This window comes from Uloborus diversus, unplaced genomic scaffold (genome assembly GCF_026930045.1).
Source record: "Uloborus diversus isolate 005 unplaced genomic scaffold, Udiv.v.3.1 scaffold_701, whole genome shotgun sequence".
NCBI lineage: Eukaryota > Metazoa > Arthropoda > Arachnida > Araneae > Uloboridae > Uloborus > Uloborus diversus.
In genome coordinates, this window is record NW_026558903.1 from 1 (window position 1) to 14,833 (window position 14,833).

General features: G+C 32.6%; 1 protein-coding gene across 1 annotated transcript; it reads right to left on the reverse strand.

The window, feature by feature from the left end:
• Positions 1 to 3,132: 3,132 nt before the first annotated feature.
• LOC129233759 (eukaryotic translation initiation factor 6-like) lies at positions 3,133 to 4,007 on the reverse strand. Its single transcript, XM_054867739.1, has one exon. It carries the CDS (start codon positions 3,927 to 3,929, stop codon positions 3,192 to 3,194), a length of 738 nt encoding a protein of 245 aa, XP_054723714.1. The 5' UTR covers positions 3,930 to 4,007; the 3' UTR covers positions 3,133 to 3,191.
• Positions 4,008 to 14,833: the final 10,826 nt, after the last annotated feature.

The following is a 14,833-nucleotide window of genomic DNA, read 5'->3' on the forward strand; positions in this document are numbered from 1 at the left end:
CATTACTTCTTGGTGTTGTATTTTCAATGTCGAGCAGTTCATATCGTATGTGTGCGGAATTGTAAGAGTAACAAGTGAAAGTTAATCCCATCCTCGATAACTTGAATTTTGCCCCAGAAGAGTCGAGAATTGATGGTGTTATGTACTAGATCCGAGTCCCCTATAGAGCCACAGTTGATTTAGTTAAATATTCTAGAAAAACAAAATATTTATTAAATCTATAACATATTTACAAATGAAAGAAAAATTATGTATCTTAAACGAATTATAACACAATAACAGTATACGTGAAATACACCGCCAGCTCGGTCATTTCCAGCCGAGGACTGCAGTTTCGTGCTTATTAGCACTCATCAGCCCGGCATAGGAAAGTGACTGAGCTGGAAATGGAAAACCTCTTAAGGAAGCCAAGCAGGGGTCTGGCCAGAGGATATTTGGGTCCGTCAACGGACCCTTCACAAAATTCCAATCAACCAAAACGGACCTCTCACAAAATTCCGATCAACCAAAACGGACCCTTCACAAAATTCTGATAAACAAGATCGGATCTTTCACAAATTGTTTATTGAAAGAGCAAATGTGAAAGCAAAATAACGCATATTTTTTTGTATAAACCGATAATTTTTGGAACCTTTTCTGAAGTCAAATTAAAGGGATCAGACTTATACAAAATCGTCTAATTTTGCAAAAAAAAAAAAAAAAACACTGGCACTCTGCAAATAAATATAATGATTGTTGTTTGTTTTATCACAGCTAATTAGTAGCGGTGTTGTAAACTTTTCTGAAAAGGCGTTGGTAAGCACTTTTCTCCTCGCTCATGATTTAATTAAACAATAATAATATATATCTGCGAAATGAACTTAAAACTGCAAAAGGATAGTAAGGGGTGGGGGAAAATATGATCGCTTCAGATAGTGTTACCAACTCAAAAATTATCACCACTTAGAGTCTGGCGTTGAACCTTTATAATGACTTGAGTACAAAAAAATTCTCATTTTACCAGCTTGTCAATATTTGCGTTTTTAAGGTGCGGTGCGATGTTTAACTATTATTTTGGGAGAAAATTATATGGGTTTTGATTTTTCGATGCTAACAAGGATGATTAACTTTAAATAAACTCTTTTAATTACCGTTTTTTTTTTCTTTAGATGTCTACACTTTGAAAAATGCAATCCTTTAACATCCGATATGAGAATCATATTTTGTTCTTTTTTCAAGCTAACTTCGCTTTATTGGGATGCAAATAAATGAAAAGTCTTTTTATTTTTGTTAGATCTCTCATTTCATGTTTTTAAAGCAAAATTCCATTCCCTTTTATGAGGATAGATATAGATGGTTTATTTATTTATTTATTTTTTTGCTTCAACCGTGTATACAGATATTAATGAAATGTTTATCATAGGACTCTAAAATGCAATTTTAAAATAATTTAATAAAAAATATTTCTTTTACAAGCCGTTTTTATACTTTTGATGCCTTTACTTTGAGAATTGCGATCTCTTTGCATCCACTATGGGAATCCGATTTTTCGAATTTTTTGATGTTTAGTACGCTTTGTAAAAAGGTAAACAATTAAAATATCTTTTTATTTTTGTTAAAATCACGGAATTTATAAGTTTTAAACGAAATTCTGTGCTCTTTAAGAGTATCTTGGGTCAAAAAGTTAAAAATGCTGAACCCTTGTCTGAATTTTATTTTATTTATTTATTTTTTTGTTACAAATATTTTAAATGCTCTACAGAAATGTTTCTAGTATAATTTAACATAATGTAGAATGGTAGATAAATATTGATACTTAAGAGAGCGATGCCCCCCTCCCACCAAATATCCAGAACGATATAAAAAACAATCCAGAATGATATTCTCGACATAGAAGAGGAAAACACTCAACTTTAAGTTTAATTGATACAGTTTGTGTCATCTCTAAATTCTAAAATTTCGTTTTAACAAAAAAAAAAAAAAAAAAAAAACCAAAATATTTGTTTTTTCACAAAATTAATTCATTTTTCACAAAATTATTTGATTTTTCACAAAAAACGGACCCTGTGAAAAATCCTGGACAGATCCCTGCCAAGAGTGCGAAACAAACTGGTAGCTAATATGGAATTAGCAGACCAGAATTAGGCTGCAAATGACTGAGCTGGCGGTGTATTTCACGTATTTCTGCTTTAACCCTGGCTAATGGGTGTAATTTACTGAATATACCTTGCTTTGCGTTCAATCTTCGAGTTGAACCGAACCATTGCTTCGGTCACTCGTCTGGTCTGCTAATTCCATATTAGCTACCAGTTTGTTTCGCACTCTTGGCTTCCTTAAGAGGTTTTCCATCTCCAACCCAGTCACTTTCCTATGCCGGGCTGATGAGTGCTAATAAGCACGAAACTGCAGTCCTCAGCTGGAAATGACTGAGCTGTCGGTGTATTTCACGTATTTCTGCTTTAGCCCTGGCTATTGGGCGGTAATTTACTGAATATACAATAACAGTATGTTCAGAAGTTTTTATCCTCAAGCAGCTTCTTGAAGATATTTTGAAATAATTGTACATGAGCAGGGGCCTGCGCAGAAATTTTGGGAGCCCCTCCATATTGTTTGCCTCAATATTGGGCCCTCTTCAGGTTCAGGCCAACAGGTGTCTCTCCTCCCCTCCCCATAGCCCATACATGAGAAAGATGGAACGCCTTTATTAACAGAAGGGGACCCGTAGTAAATTTAAAGGTTGACTTTACAACTATATTTCATGGGGATGAAAACATTGCTGTTCTTTTGCAGCATTTCTTTGAATAATTTACTTGAGTTTTAACCAAATATTACTTTAAAGAATAATGTCGTGTACATCATGTTTTAGGCAATCTTCTCTTAAAAGCTTTTAGAAAGAAAAAAAAAAACGCTTAAAGTACGATCCCATCAAAAAAATATCCCCAAATAAAATGACTTTAGAAATAAGATGATTGAGTCAATATTTAAAAAAAAAAAAGCAATTTGCCATATGAGGCATAGAAATAGTTGTCTGGATATGCTTCTTCTATTGAATTTTGTAAGAATATAATCATGTAAAGAAGTACCTCAAATTTTGAACATAAGAAAGATGAATTTTTTTAATACAAAATATTGGATGTTAGAAAAAATCAATAATACAGTGGGAAAAAAATCATTTATTTGATGGTAACATTATTTCAGAAAGTAGGATCTTTTTAAGCCATGCTTTCTATTAAGGAAGCCCTCATTTCAGCTGTTATAGTAGAACCTACTGTGTCACCTAGCTTAAAGATGCTTTCAATGACAGAAATTTCTGTACTAGTCGTATCCATTCCACAGAACGCACACCAGTCATTAACTACCATTCCAGCACCGATGACATCGCTGCCACGATTTACGGATCCAGCAACTATAGGGACTTGCAACAGAGATGATAGTTCATGTTGATCCTCAACGGTTGTTTTCGGGTGAACGAGACCACCCTGGTTGCTTAATGCGCAGTAACTGCCAACTAGCACGTTGTCGGCGATTGACTGTCTGAAAATTTCTACTTTTAATGTATCGGTTAAAATTTCTTCAGTTTCCTTGTCAAGATCTGGGTGTGTCAAGGCTACATAATCATTACAAGCGATAACATTGCCCAAAGCTGACAAACGCTCTTCAACTCTTTGTATTTTAACATTTTCTGGTAATGAGTTCCGCAGATGCTGAAGTTCTTGATCAGTTGTAGAGTTGGGAACTAGCAAACCATTCCTGTTACCTACAACTAGTCGGCCAATGATTCGGCAACCAGCAATTGATGTATGAATAACCGGTATAGTGTCGGATAACTCGCCTTCAAAGATACTGTAAAAATTTTCTGAGCCACCGATGGCTACAAGACAGTATGTGTTAGTTAATTTCGAAAATACACCAACTTCATTATTATTCTCAAATTGCACACGCAAAGCCATGTTTTAGAGCATAGGAAAACACAAAATTACTTATCTTGATAACACTCACCGCTCCGAATGTTTTCTTATTATTATGCAATTAACGATACGTTTAGATGTTTCTTGGCTGATGCACTTCAGTTAAGATTATGATAGCGCCCACAGGTTCTTTCAGCTCAGTGGCAAAATTTATAAATTTTCCTATCAAAAATTAGGCGGACATTAATTACAGCAAAATCCTGGCGATTTTTACAGGGAAATTTGCGGCAACCTTGTTCGAAAGAGTTACCAGTTAATTCAGACTCAATGGGCCAATGAAAAAAAGTACGGTCGTGTTCGAATAGACTTACCGGTTGTTGACCGTGGTTCACTGGTGTTTAACCAGGCGCGTTGCACCAGTTACCAGAAGACGCCGGTTACAAATACAAATACAAAAGTGACGACCAGCAACAGGCTCTGGGCCCAGCTAGACTGGTCCTAGTATGTTATGAGTGGCAAACCAGTCTCAGAAAAAAGTTTTGAGAAAAAAAATAATTTGAACTTTGACATCTTGAATTCAAATTATGTTTTTCGCAATCACGAGTGTGTGTGTGTGTGGTGTGACCATGTAGGCGTGTTTGTGTGTGGATGTGTATGTATGCGTGTGTAAGTGTATGTGTGTGTGTAGGTGTTAATGTAGGCAAGTAAGTGACGCACACCTGGAGATGGTTTTCGCTAGAGGAGCAGCATCGTGAGGCGGCCGGCCGACGGTGGTGAAGAAGAGGGGAAAATAAAATCATAGGAATTCAAAAGTGTCAAGTAATAACAATAAACAATAGCGATTGCTCAAAAAAGGGGGAAAAGGGGGGGGGGGACTTCTCACAAAATCATCTTCCTAAGATTGCCTACAAGTAGATATATACATTTTGGAATCCCAGGAAGTCCCTAATTTCCCAGTACATGTGTTCCAGGAGACTTTCTTGTTGCAGGTCCGTAGCCAGATGGGAGTGGCCTGTTCTGCTAGTCAAGCAACGGTCCAACCTGCGGGAATTTATTCTATTCGGCATATTCATTATAGCTAGAGAAACACGTTTTATTTGATAATCTAGACTTAACATACAAACTTACGATTGTATACCAACTTGCGATTGCTTCCTACAAAATAAAGGAACTCTTGCATATGAATGTGGAACCTGGGACACCAAGAACTACATAATTCTGAAGGGGGGGTGGAGCTGTTAGAAAGTACTTAACCTTTGTCTGTAGAAAAGCAATGCAAACCAACACGGGGGAAAAAATTGAACATCTCATCGCCCCTCAAAAGTAGTCTCTTAGGGACCTCCCCCCCCCCCCCCCCTCCAATTCTCGCAGTGGTGCTTCCATTGCTGAAAGCATATAGGGCCTGTATCTGATCGTAGTATTGATCGGTTGTCATTGCAGACATTAAGTAATTTTTTGTCTAAAATATTGTACCATCACAGACTTTTTAGCTTTTCTTTTTTTGTGCCCTCTCTAACCTGAGCTCCTTCCGTTTATCTTTGCGCCTTCGTTTGTTTTTATTTTATTTGCGTCCTTGAATGTGTGCGTTTTCCTTTTTTTTTTGCACCCTCACCAAGACCTGTTTCATCTTGTTTTTTTTTTTTCTACGCCGTCTTGGGCATCCAGTCCGCCCTTAACGGGGGGAGGGGTTTAAATTCTGCAAGAATACCAATTGAATAAAAATATATAAGTAAAACAAAACAGATGCATAACACACAACTGAAACAATTAGGACTTTAATGAGAATATACAAAACAAAAAATGAAATGCATTAACATATTGCTATCAAATATTTTAGTTACAAATTTCAAATTTTAAAGAAGATTTGCACCAAATTGTTTCATTCTATCTTTGAAAATATCAAATTTAATTTGATTTCAGTGTAAGTCTCAGTGATGAGCAAAATGGAATTTAAAAACAAAGGGCATGTTTACAGCATTTTAATATAAAAATATTTAATGACTAATTCATTGAATTGAATAATTCTTTTAAAATGCACAGTTTAATAAACAATTTCTACAATTGGAAATTTATTAGCACATTTTTCAGATGTGATAAAAGCATCACACATTATATACATTAAAAAATTAATCACATAACTTTTGTTGATTTCAGAGAAAACTATTGATTTATGATAGCAAATATCTTTAAATAAATACATAAATACAAAAAAGTCAGTATTAATTAAAAGCAAAATACATGAAATGATAAATAACATGTTAAAAACAGATACACTAACTTAGAAAGGGGGAAAAATATATTTACATTACAAATTATCACAAGAAAAAAAATCAATATTTATAACTAAAATCTAAGCAACACAAAAAGATTAAGTAATTTAAAATTTTCTGCTTTCAATCTCACATTTTGACTTATCACAAGAAGTTTATGCTCTTTAAAATATTGAAAAACATTTAAATGAACAGTAAAGCCTTTATTTCATAAATTTTTCAATAACAAATTCATTTATTTTTCGAAATTCCTAGAAGGAGCTTGACTTCAGGAATGAGCATTTATTTAAAAACATAAATTTCTTTTTATTATGAAAGATTCAATGTTCTTCGAGTGTTACTTGTTGTGACAAACATCTTAGAGTTAAACTGAAAATTGACCGAGAATCCTTTTTATTTACTCACTATTCCTCCCTTAAAGGGGTGGCAGAATAAAGTAACATTTCAAAATCAACCACTCAACACATTTGTCCATGACCGACATGAGCGAAGGTTACCCGGCAAATTTGCACCACCGCTCGGGTTTGACTGCGAACATTCTTTTATTTCACTTTATTTCATTTCTAATGTAAGTTAGGAGTTCCATCTAGTAAAAATAGATAGGCTACATATTATTACTGAACAAATTTACCATGGATGGCACAACTATGCAGCATTTGTCTTTTGTAGACCATGATTTCTCTTGTAAAGGAAAAGGTAATACAGTGAAATCCTGTTACAACGAACACCAATACAACAAAATATCTGTTTCAACGAAATAAATTTTCAGTACCCATTTAATTTCCATTACGTTACTTAAATTCCGTTACAACGAACATAATTTGCAGTCCCTTGAAGTTTGTTGTAACAGGATTTCCTGTACATCTATTTTTATTGTCAAACTGAATTTTCAGCGATCCTTACGCTTTAAGTATGACAGTTGGATTTTAAAATTATAAATAAACCAGCAATGTTTTCTTTGAATTTGATGCTTTCACTCCCCCCCCCCCCCCAGTCTTTCTCATAACTGAAATCGCAAATAATAACAAACTATGTCTATCCATTCATTTTCTGTCACAACAAGGGGGGGGGGGGGGACATTTTAAACCAGTTTCCTTGAAAAAAAAATCTTGATGAAGGGGTTTAAAGGGCACTTCAAAAAAATATTAACTCCAGCTTTCAAAATAAGTATCACATATGATTGAAACAAATTTAATAAATAATTATGCGATTAAATTAACATTTTTGCAGCAATGTTAAAAATTTCTTAATCATTCTTTTAATACAGATTTTCAATAATTTATCAAAAACTTTTCTACTTTAGATATATATTTTTAATGCATTTGTCACTATTTATTTATCAGTTTCTAAAACTTCATTTATTTTCGGTGTACATAAATGATAGCTCTAACAAAATTTTCATTAAGGACAATTTCTTTCTTTTCTTTCTTTCTTTTGGCATATAACAATGAGATACAACTTGACAAACAGTTCCAAAAATATGATTCTTTTTTTTTCTGAACCCTTCTTCTCATATTCAAGGACATTTTAAATGCAAAATAACTCTTATAATTGTAAGGATCAATTAATGTGATTCACCAAGATACACAAAGGATTGCAAATGTAGTCTAACTTTTTCACACTTTTGCTTATAGTGCAATTTCAGTTGAATTAAAAACTTCAATTTGACATAAGGAAAATATCAATTTGACACAAATAAAGTCAGGAAAGCTCAAAAGGTTCACTACACAACAAATACTAAAGAACTTAACAACAACAGGCCGTGAACGAAGATATAATTTAAATTTTCCAGCAATATGCTTTATATTTTTTCATAGTTTAGGCACTCCTAATTTAATAGACTTATTACAAAACATATACCACAGAATTTTATTAAATGAAGGCTGAACTGAAGTTTTCAATATGAGAGAAAATAATGATTTTAATAACCATCTACAATAAAAATTGGACAGATGTGATTTCGAGTTTAAAAATATTGTGTTTAAAATTATCACTGTACATAATGAATAGCAAAAATATTTTATTTCATTGATGTCAGTATAATGTTTTTTTTTTCTTTTTTGAATCAAACCAACTGATTTTTTTTCCTTTGAACAATGCAAAACAACTGTATAAAGCAGAAATTTTAAAATTGTCCATTTTGCAACAAAAAAGTAGAATGATACATCAAAATTTTAGGTACAGTAAAACCTGTTTACAACGATACTGTTGGGACCTAAAAAAATATTGCTACAGACAGGTTATTGTTATAGACAGTTTGATTATCTATGCTAAAATTTTGCTGGGACCAAGGAAAATATCGCTGTAGACAGGTTTATTGTTATAGACAGTATTGTTATACACAGGTTTCACTGTATAAAAATAATCTTATTTGACTGATAAAATCAAACTTGTCATAATATTTTTGTACAAGATGATTATAGCTTTCAGTTTACACAACTTGTTTATATTTTCACGACATCATTAGCACAGTCAGAAAAACCTTCTGGAGGGAGTTTTTTGATCAAAAGAGTCCTTTTATATGTTTAAACTACTGCAGTAGAATACGCATTTATGTTAAAACCAATGCATGTGTGGGGGGGGGTATTCCTTCCCCCTTTTCCGGCGCCACTGCATGACATTCAAACAAGCAATTGCAAAAATATTAAAGTTCATTGGGTATAAACCAGTGGTTCCCAACAAGTGGTCCCTTGACCAAAAGCAGTCCATGAGGGTCTTGGGGTTGGTCCGTGGGAGAGTCCATGATAACTTATAAAAAAGTAATCTTTTTCCGTAATTAAATCAAAATTATGAATTTTGTTAAATAAGACGTAAATACATTTGTTCTGATGAATCATGTCAGATATAATCTTTGACATAATTATTAGAACATACCATAACACATAATGATATTTTTTTTATGACGTAGAGAGGAAGCTTGCAACACCATTAAAACAGGTGGAACTTCATAGCTAGGTTTGTGGGCTACGCAAAGACAATCTGCAGTTTGTGTTTATGTGACTGTGCTGTTAATTGTAATAGTTCCTTAATTGATAATACAGCATAACTTCGATTTAACGATTTCCTCAATTTAATGATACATTTCACTGGTCCTGATTTAACTGCATTAAATGTCTATGCTCCTCGATTTAGCGATGTCCTTGATTTAAAAATAACTTTTCCCAGTCCCTTGACAATCCTTAAATCGGGGTTATACTGTAGCTTGTTTTTGAAAAAATAGGAATGTCACTTCTGAATTTAGTTTCAAATGATTAGTTGTATGTAATAATACAATGGTTAGCTTATGGTAATTCTATTTCAAGCTGAGTAGTCTGTAGACATCTTTGGGTTGGGAACCACTGTTCTAATCAGTATTTTACAGTACTGTTTTTCAGTAAGTATAAAACAAGAAGGATAACTAAAATATATATATATTTCTTTACAACATTTACTTTTGGAAGCAAAATGTTCTGCTACTTTTTTTAATCACAAAACTAAAATTTAAAAATAAATGTACACAAATAGGAAAATTTAGTTAATAACAAGAAAACTTCACATAAAAATGTTTTCACAAATTTTAATAATACAGTGGGGTAGCAAGGAACAAATGGTTTTGTGAGGGATTTTGAGGCACAAAATTGGGAGTTGATCTGAAAGGTATTGGCATAAAGAAAGGAAACGCCCATTTTAGGGGCTTCAAAAACTAGGCAAGTAAGTAAGGAAAAAGGCGGTAAAATGGCCAAAACATAGTTCCAATTTCAAGCAAACTTTTTATTTCCATATCTTTTCCATTTTTTGATAGCTCAAAGAATAATTAAAAAATATAGTGAAACTTCTCAGGAGTGGCTACCTGCTTTTTGAAAAATAAAAAGGCTGGAGGTAGTTGTTCAGAGAAGTGTCAGCATTGGATTATTCAAACAAGTTAAAAAATGTTGTTAGTATTTAAAAAAAAATGAACAGTTTACACTTTAATTAACTGAATTTGGGACAGATAACAGATTTCAGAAAACTTTTGCAGTACCACAAAATTTTGTATTCTCTCCCCCCCCCCCCTTCAATCAATTCTAAATTGTTATGAGTGGTATGCTTCAAACAACTCAGATACAACTGGATTGAAATTAATGAGTGGATGTGGCAAAGAAAATGCAGAGCTTGCAAGTTCTCTGCCACGGAACATGAAATGGAAGTTGAGTTAAAAATAATGTCAAATACAAAATTAGTTATGCCAAAGAGGTAGAATGACATTTTAAACAAAATTGGGCATGTTTTATAGAGGTGGATGCAATCGGATTTTGAAAGGAATAAAAAATAGAGACTGATGTGCAAAAACAGCTGATTTGAGTAATTTTTAAGCCAAATCTGTGAAAGTTGACATGCAGGCATTGCTGAAAGCAATATAAAAATTTGCTCATAAGCGTTTATGTTGGAATGCATTTTAACAGTAAAAATATTTTGTATCCATTTGCAAACATGGAGGCTGCAACACAATCTGAGGGCACTGTTGAGGGGATTTCTGTAGTTCAAAATCAGATGCTGATGCTGTACGGGGTTAGTTTTGTATAAAAGAAAAATCACTAAATTATAGAAAAGGTTAAGAACAAAGTCAGCTCTTCAATATGATTGTTTTAATATAATGTGCTCTCAAAATACATATTGAAAGCACATTATATGAAATCATGACATGGCAAAATGATGCAATAAATCTGAAGATTGAAGTCAGATGCTGATTATGGATGGGAAACCAAAAGGGGATATTTATATCTCAGATAACAACAATATAATCTGCAACCATTATGGCGGTAGTGAGATGTCCATGAGAAAGAGAAATGCTCAACACTTGGGTGTAAATTCAACCATCATGGTTTTCTCATACAGTGATATGTGTGAGCCTTGACAATGATGTAAATAACTGCTCAACTGGAACATGGGAAGCAGTTAATGTGAAGACCAAAACTTTCTAAAAATTAAATTAATATTCTACATCAATTTCATTAAAAAAAAACCCCACTGTTAGCAAACCACTCTCTTGAAGTAAGTATTTAGTAAAAACTTAATGTTCAAACATTTAAATAACATGAGCTTTCATTTTAGTATCATTATTACTTTTTTTTTTTTTGGTAGTAAACAATTGTTTCTTAATGAGGCAACACAATTTTCTGTCCTTGAATCTAAAATTATGTTAGCATAATAAGATGAAATAAATAACTGAAGCTACAATGAATATTTTGCATCTCCCAAAAATATTTTTTCTAATCTTAATTGAAGCTAACACTTAAAAGAAACTAGAAGTGAAACATTAAGCAATTCATAAATAGATAAAAGTTCACTTTTATAAAATACTAGAGGACCCGACAGACGTTGTTCTGTTCAAACTTTGTAAATTGAGAAGTTAAAAAATTTCAATAAAATATTAAGTGTTTGAACCGTTTAGTTGAAAAAAATAAGTAAAAGAAAATGTTTCAAGCTGCTTGGTAACAGAATGCGTATATTTATTACAACCTGATTTATCTAATGCCCGCTGAGTCTTTGTTTTATTAACTATTTTTTAATCGTACTTGATGGCTTGTTCCTTCAGCCATACTCAAAGGATAAAAAGCGTCCTCAGGTATTAAGAGGAAAAAACTAACTACCCATCTAGAACAAACGTTAAATCCCACTGCAACATCCCCCATATGGAAAAGAATAAAACAATCGAAAGGATATCGTTTAAAAAAATTAAAAAGGTAAAAACAGTTCCCTGAATAAGCGAAAATCACTCAGCCCCCCCCCCCCCACCCCAATATAAAATTCAACTAAAATGACTAAAAACTCTTTAAAAAGGAAAAACAATTCTTTGCAATTTGAAATATTTCACCAAACACAAAAAATACAATAAATTACATTAACAGTAGCTTTAAAAATGTAAACAAATGATCACGCAGCTCTATTGTTTATATAGCCTAAGTCACCAAGCCACCACTTTACTGTAATTCAGCCGATCAGTGAACGAAAACTTCATATATTGCGTAATTTGTTTTTTCCCACCTAAGATGAAGATCTTCCACTGAACTGATCTTTTGTGTACAGAATTACCCTGTTGTAATTTATCTGGACGAAAATAAAATTCATTTCGTCTTTAAATTCCATTATCTTTTCCTTTAATAATGTACTAATTACTTTGATAATCCTAAAAGTATTCTTGAAATTGGTGCCAAAATTCAGATGGATTTGAGCCAAGAAACAAATGTTGCTAGGTACGGTACTTTCTGATCATTTGATTAGGAAAACCTAAAGCACCAATTTGGTCACATGGTTCAACTACAACGACAGAACACGCGTTTTGCGTGAACCTTCCAGTACTTTACTTTAAAATATATCTCGAAACCTAAAATCGTTGCTTTCAAGAGAAATGAAGGCTTCACTCTCTCCCTCTACATTTCATCTATTCTCAATTGACATATCACCCTAGGAAATTTCATTATGAAAAGCAGAACTGGCTTTCTTATTGTCCTTTGGCAATGGGTTAAATATTTATTTCAATTCTCGCTCAACAATAGGTTAAAATAAATATTAATCTTTTGGGAGATATAATCATCCAATGCTTAAATTAATTAACAAAAACGTTTCCAATTCGATCCATCGCACTTCGAAACCATGCTTGCCACAACTTAATTACACACAAAAAATTTGATCAAAATCGGTCCAGCCGTTTAAAAGACTTATGGTGACAAACGTCCGCACAGAAGATTTTTATATATTAAGATTACTCAGGCACCACAGTATCAAAATTAGTAAATATTAATATGCATCAATTTGATAATGTTTCTGGATTTTACTAACAAATGGGCATTTTTTTATAGCAAAAGCACAGCTGCAATTTCTCCAGAAAAAAAGAAAAAGGAAAAAAAAAAAGACAGCTTTTTAAGAATTTACAGCACAAAAATGAATTTATATAAAAGCTTATCTTTTTTTTTTTTTTGTGACTTTGCAGGATCCTCCACAAAAGGCACAACACATTAGTAATTGTTATAAACAATGAAGTTATTACTTTTCCTGTAAAACAAGTTGTTGTTGATTTTAAATCTTTGCAAAATGCTTTTAACACCCAAATTTGTTTTCCTGGTGCTAATACTTTTCAAAAAAAAAAAAAAAAACTCCAATAACTGTACCACAAAGATTCTATGGAAGTCAATCCTATTTGTTAATTCACTAAAAATGTTTGGTTACACATAAAATTTCTGCTTTGTACAGTACTAACCACTAAAAAACAAAAAAACTAAATGATGTTTAATTTTTAAAAAAAATAAAAAGAAAACTAAATATATTTCAGGAACAAAAGTGACATAGAACACAAGCTCATTTTATGCTTCTAATTTTGAAAATGCAGGATTACCACAGAAAATCTCCAGCACCCAATCACTAACTTGTTAACAATGAAGGACGACATATCTTCTTGGACCACTGAGTGCTGTGAGGGAATTATTCTTTGGTTATGAAGATATGCTTTGGTTAGAAATAGGAAGTACATGGCATAACCCTTTGAGATAGAATGATCAGCTTGTTGCATGAACAAAATTCCCTTTGCGTTGAAAACAAATATCCTCATACATATAATAGCCAATGATCGAGTAATACTCCTGTGATGTCATCCACAATAAAACTTGTGGAATGGCATGATAATTTGATAATATGTTTTGTAATGTTTAAACATTGTGACAAAGCTGAACTGGATCCGGTAACTTAACTGTTTTACTGGTAAGACTGTCATTTCAGGGGAATGAAGAAATGAAAAAGTGGTCAACAATGAACGTTATCTACTGGAGTTTAGAGTTAATCCACTGGAGTTAGGGTTAAAATTTCGACTACAAAATATCACCAACACAAGCAATTGCTTCATTTAAATGTAGAAGCAATTTTTTACCAGTCATATCTTGTTGAGTGATTTTCTAGTTTCAGTTGAAATAAGAACATAAAGAATCTATTTTTTACAATTCTGAAATATTTCTTTTTTGCTTATAAATTATGATTTTGGTTGTGAAACAGGATTCCAAAGCTAAATATAGTCAACTCTTGATAACTCAGACCCTTATAAGTTGAATATTCCTGTAAGATTTTACTGGGTCCCAAACACTTGAGAAGGTTGAGGGAACTTTCCACAAATTAAACTACCAATAATTCAAAGGTTTCAACTGAACCTTTGACAAATTTATCAAGATATGAATTTTGTAATTTATTTCTGAATTTTTTTTTAAAATAACTATTCCTAATAAAATAGCATCTCATTTCTCGTTCCAGACGATAGTCGCAAGACAGCATGGAATTTTGTTAGGAAAGAAACCTTTTTTGGGAAACAATGGTTAAGCAAGAGAACTGAAGACTTTTTTAACAAGCATGACATCACAAAAAATTTAGATTAAAAGTTATAAAAATAGTCTTTAGGATATTAGTGAATTTTCTGTTCTGTAATCATGCCGAAATCTGGCTAAAAATTAGGAGTTCTTCAGGATATTTAAATAAATAAAAAGGAAGAGTTTTACTGAAGATTATCAATTAAGAGTAATACTGGAAACTGAAAACAAGAAAATAATTGCTGACTGAAAAGAAAAAAGTTTTCAAGTGGGAGTTATCTAAAAGCAGTTGCTTAATGAAGTGAATAAAGTATAAGGAGGAAACTTTGAACTTCAAATTAGAAGTGATGAATTGGAGAAGATGATTTGA